The 19,902-nt window shown below is 36.2% G+C and overlaps 1 protein-coding gene across 1 annotated transcript in view; it reads left to right on the top strand.

Annotated features, from left to right (window-relative positions):
* The window catches only part of LOC128663441 (hexokinase-2), a 54,013-nt gene that overhangs the window by 14,400 nt on the left and 19,711 nt on the right, over positions 1-19,902 (top strand). Inside the window, exons 3-5 of the mRNA XM_053717768.1 lie at positions 10,698-10,846; positions 14,008-14,127; positions 18,145-18,240. Coding sequence (XP_053573743.1) covers positions 10,698-10,846; positions 14,008-14,127; positions 18,145-18,240 — 365 coding nt within the window. The remainder of the gene's footprint in view (positions 1-10,697; positions 10,847-14,007; positions 14,128-18,144; positions 18,241-19,902) is intronic.

Here is a 19,902-nt window from a genome sequence, read left to right as displayed (position 1 = left end):
TCTTTCTCTCTCTTTCTCTCTCTTTCTCTCTCTTTCTCTCTCTTTCTCTCTCTTTCTCTCTCTTTCTCTCTCTTTCTCTCTCTTTCTCTCTCTTTCTCTCTCTTTCTCTCTCTTTCTCTCTCTTTCTCTCTCTTTCTCTCTCTTCCTCTCTCTCTTCCTCTCTCTCTTCCTCTCTTCTTTTTCTATATATTTTTCTTACTCATTTTCTCTCTCTCTCTTTCTTTCTTTCTTTCTTTCTTTCTTTCTTTCTTTCTTTCTTTCTTTCTTTCTTTCTCTCTCTTCCTCTCTCTCTTCCTCTCTCTCTTCCTCTCTCTCTTCCTCTCTCTCTTCCTCTCTCTCTTCCTCTCTCTCTTCCTCTCTCTCTTCCTCTCTCTCTTCCTCTCTCTCTTCCTCTCTCTCTTCCTCTCTCTCTTCCTCTCTTCTTTTTCTATATATTTTTCTTACTCATTTTCTCTCTCTCTATCTATCTATCTATCTATCTATCTATCTATCTATATATATATATATATAATTTTCTCTCTTTTTTTTTCTCTAAACAAACAAACAACCAAAAAAAGGTGCATTTAATAACATTATACTTCAGGCTATCTGGCAGTGAACTGGTTAATAGAGCAATGTCTGCAGATGTTCTCCTGGCAGTTAATTCCCCATATCCTTAAACAATAATGTTTGCATAATGTCACCTGTTTGCCAGGCTAGGATCACAGGAATTACACCAATAGAGTTGCAGTTGGCTCACCTCCCACCATTTTCCATATAAGGATTTGACAGAGCCTTTGTCTCTGGCTGTAACCTGTTGAAACAGACTGGAGTAGACACCCACTGTTTAAACATCTCGTGTGGCAGTCACCATGTCCATACTATAGGTTTTCATGTGACAGCCACTCCTGCCACAAATATGAGGCGTAATGTTTCTATGACAGCAGTGGTTTCACGCAAGATCAAACATGCAGGTGATAGAGTTCACTTGAGAATTAGTGCATTGTGTAAGTATAATATCATCAAGGCGACGCACAGATACACAGAACTACAAAACATCTATAACAAATGCAAATATTATCTATCTTTAAAGGGACAGTATACTGTAAAATTGCTTTTGTTCCCATTGACTTATTGTACCACCAACAAAGTGTGAAATGTATGAGAAATTGCTTGTTTAGGTTTATTTTGTATACAAAATAACTGATTTTGTTCTTTGACACCACAACTCATCAAAATACGAAATCATATCTCCTTATTTTATCACTTTCTGTACACACAAATGCTTTCATATCATGTCTATTTGTATACCAAATCCCAATACTGATGGCCTGATATTCAAAAACTCGTTGCCCAGACAAGGCCCTTTAAAAAAAAATTAAAAACACAAATTTTGATCTTGAGAAATGTTTACGTTGCTATGTAGTGTTCTGTATGAAACTGAGACTCATACATTACAATACAAGGTCTTAAAAAGATTTTGTGTGATTTCTCTCCATGCCAGCAATGTTTTGAATATTAGACTCTTAGAGAGAACATTTGGAAATTAAAATCTTATTACTTATCTCTCCTACCTCCCAGTGAGAGTGTATTTTTTTCTGCTTGCTATGTTTACACAGCTTTTCTATAGCCTTTACTTAAAGGGACAGTTTACAGCAGAATTGGTTTTAAAAGATAGATAATCCCTTTATTACTCATTCGTTTTGCATAACTAACACCGTTATATTAATATACTTTTTACCTCTGTGATTACCTTGTATCTAAGCCTCTTCTGATAGCCCCCTGATCACATGACTTTTTATTTGTTATCTATTGACTTGAATTTTAGCCAATTAGTTCTGTCTTGTGCAGAACCCACGGTCGTGAGCACACACAACACTGAAGAAATTACACTTTGCTACAATATAAAGTAGTGAGTGTACAGCCTGTATAACAATGTAAATTTGCTGTCCCCTCAAAATGACTCAACACACAGCCATTAATGTCTAAACCGTTGGCAACAAAAATGAGTACACCCGCTTAGTGGAAATGTCCAAATTGGGCCCAATTAGCCATTTTCCTTCCCCGGTCTTATGTGACACATTAGTGTTACAAGGTCTCAGGTGTGAAAAGGGAGTAGGTGTGTTAAATTTGGTGTCGCTCTCGCACACTCTCTCATACTGGTCACTGGAAGTTCAACATGGCACCTCATGGCAAAGAACTCTCTGAGGATCTGAAAAAAAAAGAATTGTTGCTCTACCTAAAAATAACCTAGGCTATAAGAAGATTGCCAAGACCCTGAAATTAAGCTGCAGCATGGGCAAGACCATACAGCGGTTTCACAGGACAAGTTCCACTCAGAACAGGCCTTGCCATGGTCGACCAAAGAAGTTGAGTGCACGTGGTCAGCGTCATATCCAGAGGTTGTCTTTGGGAAATAGACGTATGAGTGCTGCCAGCATTGCTGCAGAGGTTGAAGGGGTGGGGGGTCAGCCTGTCAGTGCTCAGACCATACACCGCACACTGCATAAAATTGATCTGCATGGCTGATGCACAAGAAAGCCTGCAAACAGTTTGCTGAAGACAAGCAGACTAAGAACATGGATTACTGGAACCATGTCCTGTGGTCCGATGAGACCTAGATAAACTTATTTGGTTCAGATGGTGTCAAGCGTGTGTGGCGGCAACCAGATGAGGAGTACAAAGACTAGTGTGTCTTGCCTACAGTCAAGCATGGTGGTGGAAATGTCATGGTCTGGGCCTGCATGAATGCTGTCGGCACTGGGGAGCAATAGTTCATTGAGGGAACCATGAATGCCAACATGTACTGTGACATACTGAAGCAGAGCATGATCCCCTCCCTTTGGAGTTTTAGTTGCAGGGCAGTATTCCAACATGATAACGACCCCAAACACACCTCCAAGATGACCACTGCCTTGCTAAAGAAGCTGAGAGTAAAGGTGATGGACTGGCCAAGCATAGCTCCAGACCTAAACCCTATTGAGCAACTGTGGGGCATCCTCAAATGGAAGATGGGGGGAGTGCACGGTCTCTAACATCCACCAGCTCTGTGATGTTGTCATGGAGGAGTGGAAGAGGACTCCAATGGCAACCTGTGAAGCTCTGGTGAACTCCATGCCCAAGAGGGTTAAGGCAGTGCTGAAAAATAATTGTGGCCACACAAAATATTGACACTTTGGGCCCAATTTAGACACTTTGGGGTGTACTCACTTTTGTTGCCAACGGTTTAGACCATAATGGCTGTGTGTTGTTATTTTGAGGGGACAGCAAATTTACACTGTTATACAGGCTGTACACTCACTACTTTACATTGTAGCAAAGTGTCATTCCTTCAGTGTTGTCACATGAAAAGATATAATAAAATATTTACAAAAATGTGAGGGGTGTACTCACTTTTGTGAGATACTGTATATGGCCCACATGAACTAGCAGTCTCCTGTTGTGAAAAGCAAATAAAAAACCATGTGATACGAGGCTATCTGTAGTGGCGTAGAGACAGGTAGAAATGTAGAGGTTTGCATGTTATAAAGTATATTAATATAACAATGTTGGTTGTGCAAAGCTGGAGAATTGGTAGTAAAGGTGTTATCTATCTTTTTAAACAATAACATTTTTGGTGTTGACTGTCCCTTTAAGTATAAAACCGTTGAGTATAGGTACAGATACCACAAGCAAAATGGTTATATAAAGGTAAAGTAGCTATTATTTAAAGGTAAAGTACAATTTAATACAATTCAGCAGGTAAAATGGATAATTGGGAATAAAATAAAGGGGAGAAAAATTTAGGGTAAGCTGACCCTATAAATATCAAGAAATAGTTTATCTGACAAAACTGTGCAACAATTACTATTACTGACTTACATGTTCCTTTTAACTTTTTCTAAAATGCCTAGTTCTGTTCAGGGCTTATTTTAATATTCCTCAGTACATGGACACCCCTGCTCCATTATAAACCAATTCACAGTGTCAGACATGTACACCCTTTTAGAAAACATATTTAGATAGCCACTTTCAGAATACTTTACATCTGTATCTCAGGCGGCCTACTCTTATTATAAGCACAACATTTGGAAAAGTATACTAGACGGTAAACCACTCATATTTTGTATTAATAAAAAGGATCAAAACGCTTTATTTTGTGGGCAACTGGGAGACATTTTTTAAATTAACCAGAGGTCTCACCTCTGGTTAATTTTCAGAGAGCAAATTACTACCACGAGCTCGAGTTAGCATAAACCAGCCACTCTTAATAGCTGGTACTTGTTATCTAGCCCATTGTCTTTAATTAGCTGCATAATAAATACGGACACTCAAATCAAAATTAAACTGTCATTATTCAGATAGAGCATGCAATTTAAAAAAAACTTTCCAATTTATTTCTATTAAAAAAAAAGTGCACAACCTTTTTTATATATATTTACTGAGCATGTGCAGGAATTTACAAAATAAACGTATATGCATTTGTGATTGGCTGATGGCTGTCACATGGTACGTGTATGCATTTGTGATTGGCTGATGGCTGTCACATGGTACAGGGGGAGTGGAAATAGACATAACTTTTAAAATTGTCAGAAAAAAAATCTACTATTCATTTGAAGTTCAGACTAAGTGCTATTGCATTGTCTTGTTATCTTGCATTTGTTGATTATGCAAATCTACTGTGTTGACTGGTCCTGTTGCCTGCTTTTCTCATACTTTAAAATAGAAAATTATGCTTTTCCACTTCCCTTGCAGAATCCAGCATGCTGGTCCTGCAGCATACTACACAGTGAGTTTAATTAGCGCAGGAGCTTATTTACATATTTTCGTAATTGGCTACAGCAAAAAGGCAAGGTAAACATACTAAGGAGACTTTTTAATGGATATATACCTTGGCTGTATAATAATTTAAATATTGCTGACAAAATGGCACATTTATTTAGTTTTTAAGACATTTATTTTATATGCAACTCCTATCCAGTGCTTAAAGGGATAATAAAGTGCAAAATTAAAAAATCATGATTCAGATAGAGCATGCAATTTTGAACAACTTTTCAAGTTACTTCCATCATCAAATTTGCTTAATTCTCTTGTTAACATTTGTTGAAAAGCATACATAGGTATTCTCAGGAACAGCAGTGCACTGCTGGGAGCTAGCTGAACACATCTGCTGCTGAGCTATTGATAAAAAAGTATATAAATGCAGCTACCAATCAGCAGCTAGCTCCCAGCAGTGCACTGCTGCTCCAGAGCCTACCAATGCATAAAAAATGATTAGTGCCCCTTCAGCTTCTTTACCTCTTCCTATCACTTCATATCGCTTCTCCCTATTGCAATTCCATCTGCTCCTTCTATGCTATTATATTCAGCACACATTATTTACCTCATATAACACATAGCTTTCATCTATAAGGTCTTTTTTAGAGGATTTTAGTATAAAGATTTAATTTCAGATAATGAACCTTTCTCTTCCTTCCTATGTATTGTATTTCTGTTATTTATGGAAGTGGCTATTGAAATCTCAACATAATCTGCTCACCCAGGAAACATCACAGTACGTCTTGCACAGGATTATTATTATTTTTATTTTTATACCATGTACAGCTTAATTTGCTTCCAGTAACTTATTATTCATTCATTTGTTTTTGTTCTTGAAAAGGTTCAGTTTTTTTTCAAGGAAAAAGAAAAGAACAAATATTATCATTCCAAACAGTATTACAATAAAATACAATACTAATCACAAAATGTAATATAAGATAAATAAACCCAACTTTTAAATGCACATAAATACATTTTGATTTGAGTAGAAGCCTTTGTGAAATATTTGTGTATAAGGAAAATGTTTCTAGTAAAGGTTATCACTCTTTCAGTGATAGCTTGTACTATGCATGGAGCATATGTAAATATGTTCCATGTACTCTGAATCAAATACCATTGCTGTTCTCTGAGCAGATGCAGTACTTAAAGGGACATTAAACCCACATTTTTTCTTTCATGATTCAGATAGAGAATACCGTTTTAAACAACTTTCTAATTTACTTCTATTAATGCTTCATTCTCTTGATATTTTTTCCTGAAAAGCATATCTAGATATGCTCAGTAGCTTCTGATTGGTGGCTGCACATAGATGCCTCTGTGATTGGCTCACCAATGTGCATTGCTATTTCTTTAACAAAGTATATACAAAGATTGCAGCAAATTAGAATTGATGTCAATTGGAATGTTGTTTAAAATTGTATTGTCTATCTGAATCGTGAAATCATTTTTTTGGGTTTAATGGCCCTTTAAATGCAATTAGATAGGTCATATGTACACATGCACTGTGCACTGCAAAAGCTATCACTGAAACAATTATGTTTTATTAGAAGCATTTTCAATTATACGTTACAGCAAAAAAAAAAAAAAGCCTCTGTTATAAAACTGATATGCACTGCTAATAGTCATATGATCTTGTAAAACTTTATTACAAGTAATTCAAATATTCTAAAACATAAAGTATAGTTTTATGTTATATTCTTATACACAGGGATACATATACACTGTGACTTTGCTAGGCTAGTTTACAGTAGAACTATTCATATAGAATGTGCTTCCATTCACAGCTGTCCTGCATTTCTGTTTCGTATGAGAGCATCCGGTGACACTAGAGATCTGAAGTGCATAGTATGTCCATATCTGTCTTTCTTTGTCTGACTGTACCTCTCCATATGTCTGTTTAAGATTTGTCAGCCTATCTGCTGGACGAAAACTGAAAGTTAGTTAGTGGAAAAGATATCTAATTTGATCAAATTACTTTGTATCAATAAAATAAATAAACAATAAGAATATTATGTAAAGAAGACACACTGTAAGGCTCTTTGTACATAGGCTTTGCTCTCATCTGTGTTTTACTCCTATCCATTATGTATCTATAATCCATAATACTATTTGTTCCTTTTAAGTCTCAAAAGATTTGCATTACTATGAAACAGGAATAGGCACCTGAAATATTTGTAAAACACTAGGCTACCTTAAACTGCTCACAATCTAATTTGTACCTTTCTGATTGGATTCCTGGAAGTTAAAATACAACTGGATTCTGTCTAAGAATCCTATATAGGAATCTCTATTGTCAAACCAATAACTGTCTAACACTGTTTATATCAAAAACAGGCTGTGTACAGCATACAATGATAATGCTGGCTGTTGACATTTCAGTGGAGGCTACATTGTGTTAGGATAATGGCTCAGGGGAGTGCAGCAAAGCCAGCACAGCACTTTCATTGGTTTCTCATGGAAAGGTTATCTAAGGTCATAATTATCCTTCACTAAATGGGCAGTGCCATTCTGTATACGTGCATTTACAGACTCCTGTTCATGTTATCTGTCTTTTCATATGCAGGGAAGGGGGGAGGTAGGAAGTGTCTGTTCTTTTTGTTTACTCAGCCCCTTTCAGTGGGTGTCCCAGACTACATCATCAACAATGCTACACTGGGAGCTTCTAAGTAAGTTTTTAAAAAGGTTTTATACAGGATTTTTAGATCAGTATCCGTGCATATTTTTCTTTATAGTAGTGTCTATTACATGCAGTTATATTAAAATTGGTGTACACTGTCCCTTTAAGGGATTCCCCTTTTCTTGGAAAGAAATACAGGCCACACAATTAGCAAACATTTGCATAATTAATTATGTAGCATAACTCAGTCCCTAAAGCTGCTGGGGCTGATTTTAAATGATCACTTGTTTAAACTTTGATACAACAAACAAACACCATATTAGCAGGGCTTTTATTGCAATATTTATGCTATATTTTCATACATTTTTATATTACGAAAATCTTAACAACAGGACCTCTTTGTTAAGTATGTTTGCGCCTATCCTGTTTTGAAACCACTAATGTACTATGTTAGAATCAGAAGGTGCTCTGTAGATTTCTGGGACACTACTATATCAATGACACAAGGAACTGCAGTGAACATCAAATCCTTATAATGTGCTCAGACAAAAAATGGTTCAATCTACTGTGTGTATTGGAGCGTACAGGTTACATAAGAGGAGTGCAGAGGGAGCGACATTTTCTTGTGGTAAAAAGAGAGGATATGAGTTTCACACAGCAAATCTTAGGTGTCTGCATGCAGCATCCACGTCTCAATAGCAATTCCATATCTTTATTTTTTTGTTATTTATAAATACTTACAAAATATTACAGTCTGTTTAAAATTGTATATATATTAAAAGAATATAAAAAGTGTAAAATGAAAATGCTCTGTGATGGATCATTTTATTGAAATATTGCGTGCATATGGTAATATCTTTATTTGATAAAGCAGGAATGTAAGCTTAGGAGCCGGCCCATTTTTGTTCAGCCCCCTGGGTAGCACTTGCTGCTTGGTCGCTAAATGTAGCCACCAATCAACAAGCGCTGCTCAGAGTGCTAACCCAAAAATGGGCCGGCTCCTAAGCTTACATTCCTGCTTTTCAAATAAAGATACCAAGAGAACAAAGAAAAATTGATAATAGTAGTAAAATAGAAAGTTACTTAAAATTGCATGCTCTATCTGAATCATGGAAGAAAAAAATGTGGGTTTAGTATCCCTTTAACACCTGCAAAGTCAACTACAGAGCAGCTATGCACTACTGGGACAAGGTGAACAATTCTGGTGAACCAACAAGAGGCATATGTCTAAAGCCATAATGACAACTATATTACTGCTCTAAACCTATCATGGGATGCTTTTCAACAAAGGATAACAAGTCAACAAAGAACATTTGATAACTGAAGTAAATTGAAAAAGGGACATGAAACCCAAAATTTTTCTTTCATTATTCAGATTAAGAATACAATTTTAAACAACTGTTCAATTTACTTCTATTATCTAATTTGCTTTGTTCTTTTGGTATAGTTTGTTGAAAAGCATACCTATGTAGGCTCAGGAGCTGGGGGCTAACTGTTGATTGCTGGCTGCACATATATGCCTGTCGTCATTGGCTTACCGATGTCTTCAGCTAGATCCCAGTACCGCATTGATACTGTTTCATTAAAGAATAGTAAGAGAATGAAGCAACATTGATAATAGAAATACATTGGAAAGTTGTTTAAGATTGTATGCTTTATCTGAACCCTTCAAATATTTTTTTTGTTTGATGTCCCTTTAAAATTGTAGCTCTACCTGAATCATAAAAGTTACATTTTTACTTTCATGCCCCTTTAAGAAAAGAAAAAAAAAGCCAAGTAATGTTTTCTATAGAACTATCAGCAGTAACACATATAACTGAATTAAAGTGATGGTAAACTTTGCATGTTTTAAAATCAGGTCCGGAATCTAAGCGATATTTATTGGGACTTTAATTGTTCGCTTCTAATGAAGATGCACTGTAACTTACTAATACCTTCTAATACCCCATGTTCCTGCCGCCCACTTCAAAACTCTTGTGAGCTAACGGTTTGAACTGTTCTCCAATTAGTGCTCTAGCCATATGGCACGTTCTTTATAGCTAGAGCGCTATTTGGAGAACAGTTTAAACCGTTAACTCACAAAACTATAAGTTTGAAGTGGGAAGCTGGAGAGCGGGGTATTAGAATGGCACGGCTAGGATAAAAAGTAAGTTACAGAGCATCTTCATTAGAAGTGATCAATTAAAGTCCATCTATTGCTTAGATTTCGGACCTGATTTTAAAACACGTCATTTTTTTTTTTTTTTAATCAAAGTTTTTTATTGAGGGAAAAAGAAAAACACAGATCCGAGACAGTGTATCTGACATATATCAACAAAATAGCATAATTCGAATATACAAATTAGAGAGTCAAAAAGCAACAAAATAAAGAAAAACACATATTATGAACCACATATGATATGGAGTTGCCACTTCAGTGGGGCAACCTCTCAAACAGAGTTAAAGGAAATAATATCAGAGACACCACTCGTGTTGGCAAGAATTTAGGGACTATCAAACCCTCAATATATTTTTTTTTTTAAAGTATTATGTCTTTCAGCCCCCACTCCAGGGGGGTTGGGGGATACTATTATATGCTCAGATTGAGAAAAAAGAAAAACACGTCATTTTAACCATCACTTTAATTAGCTTTTACTTTATTGGTAGACTATTATAAGCAATATATAGCCATAATAGACATGTTTTATTGTTGTAAGGCAATGAAAATGTATTGCATTGCATATTTCTGTATTATAAATGTCATTGTTAATGAGTGCTCTGCTTAACATTTGATGTTTATTTAATTGTAAAAAAATTAAATTATTAGACCTATCAATGAACTTTGATAATACTGTTTATATGTGGGACTGACAATTTCCAAAACTAAGTTATGCACTAAGCCATTTGTGTTTTATAACTATTGATACAACCCTTGAACCAGACTAATTTCAATAGCTTGTTGCTAAGACCTTGAAATGTCTCCTCAACCAAACTAAATGAATAATTCCATTGCAAAACCACACATTCCTTCCTCATAACCCTACTGCTGCTACAACTACAGCTGTTTTCTTGTTGCTCCTAGAAAATTACTAAGAAATCTCTTGGGGTTTTGTTTCGGTTTTCTTGTGGAATTGCAAAAACTGAAATATCGGATTTTCACAGAAAACTGGGCAAATCTGTCCTTTATATTTTGTAGGTTAATAATCAAACTATTGGGGATAAATATAATTGAGATAAAACATTTTAATATGCTATTTTGTTGTTGTCTTCAAGCCTTTGCGTTTAGTTTTTTTCTTATGTCTTTCCTCTCTGCCTTGCCCAACAGAAAATGGAGATTTCTTGGCTCTGGATTTAGGAGGAACAAATTTTCGAGTGCTGCGTGTCAAGGTTTGTGACAATGGAATGAAGAAAGTTGAAATGGAGAATCAGATATACGCCATACCTGAGGATATGATGAGAGGTAGCGGAGTGCAGGTGAGAATGTTAAGAAGGATATTTAGACCTATGTGCTTGACATATGTAAGAGCTAACTGATGACAAAATAAAATTTCCTCACTTTATCCACTTAGACTCCATTTTGTTTTTAACATCCACACTCTCACCCATCCTCTTTCAAAATAGGAATTGATTTTATCCACTTCCCACCCTCCCTAACATCCCACCCACCCCCAACTGATTTATATGTATAGAATATGCTGCAAAATTAGCAATCACTAGCAAATCCATCAGCTGATATCATTATAAAATGATAATCACTCACACTTCTGGAAACCCTGGTATTGTCCTAATTTAAGATTTGATTGTTTTCCTTTTGATCTCTAATATTTTACCCTGCTTATACTATTTTATGTTTTCCATTTTTCCCTATATTTATCACATTCCCCTGTGATTCTTTTTAAAGGTTTCTCTCACTGTTTGTCTTAAAGGAACATTGTACTGAAAATTGTTTCCCCCATAATGTATTTCCAATGTCTTGTTATACCAGTTGCAGAGTATAAAATGTATTATAAATGTATCAGGTTTATCTTTGTTTTTGCTAATTGAAAACATGATCCATTAAAATAGTCTGAGCTTGCAGAAAGAGCAGACATCCTTATTTTTTCTATTTCTCTATACACAAATGCCCCCTTATATTATCTATTTGCCAATATTCAAAGGTTGATACTTAAAGAGAGAAAATAAAAATTAACATTTTAATAAATGTCATTCCTACTCTACTGGACTGTGGATTATTTTTTACATAGCTTTTCATTAAAGAATACAAAATTATTTGTATATTTAGTATTGGTGGTGGTTTTAATAGGCTGAGACAACTATTTCAAATGACTAAATAAAGTTAAATGTATTTTAAAACACACCAGCAGGTAAAATAGGTAATTGTAGTATAATTTTTTCTCCCTTTTAATATGTTCCCAATGTCCCTTTTTAGTAATTGGCATTAAATTTCAATTCTGAGAGTCTTCTATCTGTGGTTCATTTATTGATTAATTGGTTAAAGAATCATTAAATACTGTGGAATTGCATAATCAACAAACAATGCAACAACACTTAGTTTGAAGTTCAAAATTGTAGTAGATTTTTTTTCTGAGAAATTTCAAAGATACTTCTATATTCCCAGCCACTTCTATCATGTGGTAGCCAACAGCCAATCAAAAAACGCATATATCTACTGTATATACAGTGAACTCTTGCACATGCCCACTAGGAACTGGTGCCTCAGAAAGTGTGCACATAAAAAGATTTATAAGTAAATTAGAAAGTTGCTTAAAATTGCATGCTCTATCTGAATCATGAAAGAAAAAAATTGGGTTGTGTCCCTTTAATGCACTACAGTCCTTCATTTGTTTGTCTTGTTTTGTAACAGATTAGCCTCACAACTAGCTGTGAGTTGCATGTGTATGATTACCCTCCAAAATCTGCCCTCTTCAGCATTTTGTGAAGCTCCTCCGTGTTACCCATTACCCAGCGGTTGCACGCAAGTTTAGTTATCCTGCCAGCAAGTGATTTTGTGTATAAAAACATGATGGTCCAAATACAATAGCTTGCACAATCCTGGCTCTGCTCATGTCAGCTCCTGTCATCTTTGATTTGCTGAGTTAATTTGACGTGTGGTTTTAGGAGCTTGACAAAGAAAATAATGAGTTAGGAAAGCCACTTCTGAAAATGTGGAATATTTGGATACTGCAAAGTACTTTTAAAAATTTTTTTTATATCTTAAATAGGGCATAAATGTCAGTGAGGTGTTTTCTTTTTTTAGCCGTCCTCGTGTTCTTTATAAAAAGCATATGGGCCTATTTAAATAAAAAAACTTTACAACAAAACATTAAAAGGATATAATATGCCAAATTGAAACTTTAGTTATGCGCTAGATCAGTGTTTCTCAACTCCAGTCCTCAGAACCCTTAACAGGCCACATATTCATTATATCTTAACTAGAGCACAGGTGAAATAATCAGCTGATCAGTAACTATGGTTACCAACCTGCTCTCACCCATCAGATGATTATTTCACCTGTGCTCTAGTTAAGATATAATGAATATGTGGCCTGTTAAGGGTCCTGAGGACTGGAGTTGAGAAACACTGCACTAGATCATTTTATTATTGAACTAATGTTTGTCCCTAACTATGAACTCCTTTATTGGGGATTACATAGCTGTGTCCTGATTGGCTCACTTGCAGTGTTCTTCTCTGTGTGGTTGCTGCCGACGTTGAGCCCCCTAGTGGGCCCTTATGAACAAAAAACACACCGTTAAAGAGAGAAATCACACAATAATTTGTTTAAGCAATAATTGTAATGTATGTAACCTCCTGTACCTTGTTTACTAAGAAAAACAGCTCTCAGGCTAAAGTGTGACTTTCTAAAATTCAACAAGGGAGCCTACAGTACTTACTAGACCTATTAGATAATCTCACCATGGTGGAGCTTTCGATCATCAGGCCCCTAATCCGAAACAAGCATAGTACCAGAATAAAATGCTGTTAAGTATTTAGAGCATTAGTAGTAAACACCTCGCTAGAATCAAGATTGTCCGTAAAATGTGTTTAGGACTTTAAAAGTGCTCCCTGTTAGTTCAGTATTTCAGTTTACAAACAATACATGACAACATCACGTATGGGCTTAGAGACACATTAAAGGAACATTAAACACTGAATAAATGCTATATAAAAGCACCAGCATAAAAAAGGATCACCAAACCTCCCAAGAGTAGACTTCATGAACTGAAAAAGTAATTTAAAATCAGTGCACTTGCAGCTATAAAGAAGACAGACCTCTTAAACATATCTCTGCCACTAGTATATTTTTGACCAATGTACGAGTGCCCCTTAAATATGTCACTACAATTGATATAACGAAGTCCTAGCAGGTACTGAACACTTAGCAATGTCACTTTGTTATACACACTTTATTATCTAGTTCATGATCAAAGAAAATAAAATATATTTCTTTACACAAAGCAAAATATGTTTATATCTATATTGAATCTTTATTGAAATCCTTTTTTGCGCACTGCATACTTCAGCGTGAATTCCCATTGGCACATAGAGATACACATGACAGCTCTATCGCTAGATAGGGACATCTCTCGATAAAAACACTTTTCATTGTCATAATCAAGATTTTTATTTTGTTTTAGCTGTTTGACCACATTGCTGAATGTCTGGCCAGCTTTATGGATAAATTGAACATCAAGGACAAGAAACTTCCCCTGGGATTTACATTTTCCTTTCCTTGCCATCAGACAAAGCTGGATGAGGTAAATACTATACTATTGTACTTACATGCTAGGTTTCCACTTGATGACTGTACAACCTTACGGCTAGATTTGGAGTTTTGTCGGTAACGACCCGAAAAACTAACGCCGGCTTTTTTCTGGCCGCACCATAAAAATAACTCTGGTATTGAGAGTCCACATAAAGGCTGCGTTAGGCTCCAAAAAAGGAGCGTAGAGCATTTTTAACGCAGCTTCAACTCTCGATACCAGAGTTGCTTACGCAAGCGGCCAGCCTCAAAAACGTGCTCGTGCACGATTCCCCCATAGGAAACAATGGAGCTGTTTGAGCTGAAAAAAAACCAAACACCTGCAAAAAAGCCACGTTCAGCTCCTAACGCAGCCCCATTGTTTGCTATGCGGAAACACTTCCTACGTCTGCACCTAACACCCTAACATGTACCCCGAGTCTAAACACCCCTAACCTTACACTTATTAACCCCTAATCTGCCGCTATCGCTGACCCCTGCATATTATTATTAACCCCTAATCTGCCGCTCCGTAAACCGCTGCTACTTACATTATCCCTATGTACCCCTAATCTGCTGCCCTAACATCGCCGACCCCTATATTATATTTATTAACCCCTAATCTGCCCCCCACAACGTCGCCTCCACCTGCCTACACTTATTAACCCCTAATCTGCCGACCGGACCTGAGCGCTACTATAATAAAGTTATTAACCCCTAATCCGCCTCACTAACCCTATAATAAATAGTATTAACCCCTAATCTGCCCTCCCTAACATCGCCGACACCTAACTTCAATTATTAACCCCTAATCTGCTGACTGGAGCTCACCGCTACTCTAATAAATGTATTAACCCCTAAAGCTAAGTCTAACCCTAACACTAACACCCCCCTAAGTTAAATATAATTTACATCTAACGAAATTAATTAACTCTTATTAAATAAATTATTCCTATTTAAAGATAAATACTTACCTGTAAAATAAATCCTAATATAGCTACAATATAAATTATAATTATATTATAGCTATTTTAGGATTTATATTTATTTTACAGGTAACTTTGTATTTATTTTAACCAGGTACAATAGCTATTAAATAGTTAAGAACTATTTAATAGCTAAAATAGTTAAAATAATTACAAAATTACCTGTAAAATAAATCCTAACCTAAGTTACAATTAAACCTAACACTACACTATCAATAAATTAATTAAATAAAATACCTACAAATAAATACAATTAAATAAACTAGCTAAAGTACAAAAAATAAAAAAATATTTACAAACATAAGAAAAATATTACAACAATTTTAAACTAATTAGACCTACTCTAAGCCCCCTAATAAAATAACAAAGCCCCCCAAAATAAAAAAATGCCCTACCCTATTCTAAATTACTAAAGTTCAAAGCTCTTTAACCTTACCAGCCCTGAACAGGGCCCTTTGCGGGGCATGCCCCAAAGAATTCAGCTCTTTTGCCTGTAAAAAAAAACATACAATCCCCCCCCCAACATTACAACCCACCACCCACATACCCCTAATCTAACCCAACCCCCCCTTAAATAAACCTAACACTAAGCCCCTGAAGATCTTCCTACCTTATCTTCACCCTGCCAGGTTCACCGATCCGTCCTGAAGAGCTCCTCCGATCTCCTGATCCAAGCCCAAGCGGGGGGCTGAAGAGGTCCATGATCCGGCTGAAGTCTTCATCCAAGCGGGAGCTGAAGAGGTCCATGATCCGGATGAAGTCTTCATCCAAGCGGGAGCTGAAGAGGTCCATGATCCGGATGAAGTCTTCTATCAACGGCATCTTCAATCTTCTTTCTTCCGGATCCATCTTGCAGACCTCCGACGCGGAACATCCTCTTCTCCCGACGCCTACTAGCCGAATGACGGTTCCTTTAAGGGACGTCATCCAAGATGGCGTCCCTCGAATTCCGATTGGCTGATAGGATTCTATCAGCCAATCGGAATTAAGGTAGGAATATTCTGATTGGCTGATGGAATCAGCCAATCAGAATCAAGTTCAATCCGATTGGCTGATCCAATCAGCCAATCAGATTGAGCTTGCATTCTATTGGCTGTTCCGATCAGCCAATAGAATGCAAGCTCAATCTGATTGCCGGATCATGGACCTCTTCAGCCCCCCGCTTGGGCTTGGATCAGGACATCGGAGGAGCTCTTCAGGACGGATCGGTGAACCTGGCAGGGTGAAGATAAGGTAGGAAGATCTTCAGGGGTTTAGTGTTAGGTTTATTTAAGGGGGGTTTGGGTTAGATTAGGGGTATGTGGGTGGTGGGTTGTAATGTTGGGGGGGGTATTGTATGTTTTTTTTTACAGGCAAAAGAGCTGAATTCTTTGGGGCATGCCCTGCAAAGGGCCCTGTTCAGGGCTGGTAAGGTTAAAGAGCTTTGAACTTTAGTAATTTAGAATAGGGTAGGGCATTTTTTTTATTTTGAGGGGCTTTGTTATTTTATTAGGGGGCTTAGAGTAGGTCTAATTAGTTTAAAATTGTTGTAATATTTTTCTTATGTTTGTAAATATTTTTTTATTTTTTGTAACTTAGTTCTTTTTTATTTTTTGTACTTTAGCTAGTTTATTTAATTGTATTTATTTGTAGGAATTGTATTTAATTAATTTATTGATAGTGTAGTGTTAGGTTTAATTGTAACTTAGGTTAGGATTTATTTTACAGGTAATTTTGTAATTATTTTAACTATTTTAGCTATTAAATAGTTCTTAACTATTTAATAGCTATTGTATCTGGTTAAAATAAATACAAAGTTACCTGTAAAATAAATATAAATCCTAAAATAGCTATAATATAATTATAATTTATATTGTAGCTATATTAGGATTTATTTTACAGGTAAGTATTTATCTTTAAATAGGAATAATTTATTTAATAAGAGTTAATTAATTTCGTTAGATGTAAATTATATTTAACTTAGGGGGGTGTTAGTGTTAGGGTTAGACTTAGCTTTAGGGGTTAAAAAATTTATTAGAATATCGGTGAGCTCCAGTCGGCAGATTAGGGGTTAATAAGTGTAGGCAGGTGGAGGCGACATTGAGGGGAGCAGATTAGGGGTTAATAAATATAATATAGGGGTCGGCGGTGTTAGGGGCAGCAGATTAGGGGTACATAAGGATAACGTAGGTGGCGGCGCTTTGCGGTCGGCAGATTGGGGGTTAATTATTGTAGGTAGCTGGCTGCGACGTTGTGGGGGGCAGATTAGGGGTTAATAAATATAATATAGGGGTCGGCGGTGTTAGGGGCAGCAGATTAGGGGTACATAAGGATAACGTAGGTGGCGGCACTTTGCGGTCGGCAGATTAGGGGTTAATAAGTAGGTAGGTGGAGGCGACGTTGTGGGGGGCAGGTTAGGGATTAATAAATATAATACAGGGGTCGGCGGTGTTAGGGGCAGCAGATTAGGGGTACATAAGGATAACGTAGGTGGCGGTCGGCAGATTAGGGGTTAAAAAAATTTATTCGAGTGTCGGCGATGTGGGGGGACCTCGGTTTAGGGGTACATAGGTAGTTTATGGGTGTTAGTGTACTTTAGAGTACAGTAGTTAAGAGCTTTATAAACCGGCGTTAGCCCAGAAAGCTCTTAACTACTGACTTTTTTCTGCGGCTGGAGTTTTGTCGTTAGATGTCTAACGCTCACTTCAGAAAGGACTCTAAATACCGGAGTTAGAAAAATCCCATTGAAAAGATAGGATACGCAATTGACGTAAGGGGATCTGCGGTATGGAAAAGTCGCGGCTGAAAAGTGAGCGTTAGACCCTATTTTGAGTGACTCCAAATACCGGCGGTAGCCTAAAACCAGCGTTAGGAGCCTCTAACGCTGGTTTTCACGGCTAACGCCAAACTCCAAATCTAGGCCTAAATTTGTCTGTGCAGTAGCAGGTTATCACTTCACACACTGGAGACACCAAATCCTACAGCTTCATGGTATCAGCTCTTTGTCTAACACAACCATTTCTCTAAAATCTACACAATGTATTTATTTTCTGTCTCTTCTTGTGTAGAGCATCCTGGTGAACTGGACCAAAGGTTTTAAGGCCTGTGGAGTGGAGGGAAAAGATGTTGTAACCCTGTTACGTAGTGCGATTAAGAGACGTGGGGTAAGTGTGTGCATTGCTGTATCACCATCTTGATTCCAATTTCCAAGCTGAACTTATGTTATAGCTTTTTATATACATAATATATATCAACTATTAATCACTGAATTGGAAAAAATCCACATCCCAAGTTGCAAATACATTTAAAGGACAATGTACTCAGGCAAACTGCTGCTAAGAATTAATTGTATTCAAAGCTACTGCATGAACAGTTTCAAATAGGCTGAGCTCACTCTCCCAACTGGAAAAGTTATTCCCAACATTGCCTCTTGTTTACATAGTTTTTCTGTAACCAATACTACAGTATTGAACATTGCAGTATAGGTGGCAGTTTCAACTGGTTAAGGCAGCTATTTCAAATAACAAAATAAAGATGAAGGAGTTTGCAAGCAACTTAATGCGCTGCAGGTGGTGAATTGGATCACTGGGAATATATTAAAGGGAAGATACATTTACTGTAAAATGTCCTTTTAAACGGTCATTTTGATATTAATTTTGTTATTAAAATCTGCATTGTTTTGAGATCTAGGGACACACCACTTGAAGAGGTCTTGATTATTGTTTATCTTATCACATTTGTTGAGGCTAGGTAGAGAGGGATAAAAATAAGCTTTTACACCGATCAGTCAGTCTCTGTAACTATAGCATTTTGCAGAGTCCTGAAGTGTGTAGCACGCACTCCATGATCTCTGGGGTAGTAACAAGAATACCATTTGAAATAACAGGAGAAATTAGTAAATTATTATTAATATGTACATTAACTTTTTACATTATTAAACATTTTATAGAGCTTTAAATTGTTAGTTTAATCTCACTTTACGTTTGCTTAATTTATGACTGCAAAAAAAACAAAAACAACATATGGCTAGACTAGCCACACCCATAGTACACATATTATTCACAAGTGAGTGGGCTGAAATGAACATGGAAAAATTACAGGATATGATATTGTTACTAAGCTTCCTCTTACGCTAGTGATACATACAAAGCTGATTTGAAATATAGTGAAAGTATTTCCCTTTTATCATATTGTCATTAACATAATAGACATCTGCTTCCTTGTGATATGAATATTTCTGTAGGTTATTTCCTTCAAATATATTGTTTTATTACTATGAGATAGATACTGATCAACTTAAAGAAAAAATTTTAAACTTCTCAGCTGGAGTAGAATTAATCGTGCTATGAAATAATTCCTCGAAGTGTTTGCCTTTTATCTTTGTGTGCAACTGTGCAAAGATTATTTTATGGTTTTACAATTCAAAGCTGAAGTATAAAGGAGAAAGGAGAAGACAATAAATCTGAGGGGCTTTACATGTGTTTTGCATTTGGATATTTAACATTTTTTCATCCAGCGAATACTAGGAATATAACATGTCATGGGGATGAATTGAATTACTAAATACACGTGGCCTAGCTCTAGGGATGGGCGAATGTTTTGCAACATTCAATAAATGAAACAAAATGTTAACACATTCATTTGTTTGTTTCGAATTTTGAATGTGTGTACAACATTCTAACATTTGTTTAATGTAATATTTCTTTAAATGTAATATTCTAATCAAATTTTTCTAATAATTTGATTCTAATTATGCAATATTCGAAAAATGTATATATTTATAATAGTATTTCTAATGCTTTCTTTAAAGGAACAGTCTAGTCAAA

This window comes from Bombina bombina, chromosome 6 (assembly GCF_027579735.1).
Source record: "Bombina bombina isolate aBomBom1 chromosome 6, aBomBom1.pri, whole genome shotgun sequence".
NCBI lineage: Eukaryota > Metazoa > Chordata > Amphibia > Anura > Bombinatoridae > Bombina > Bombina bombina.
The sequence above is the reverse complement of the archived record's forward strand: the minus strand, read 5'-3'. Positions and strand labels throughout refer to the sequence as shown.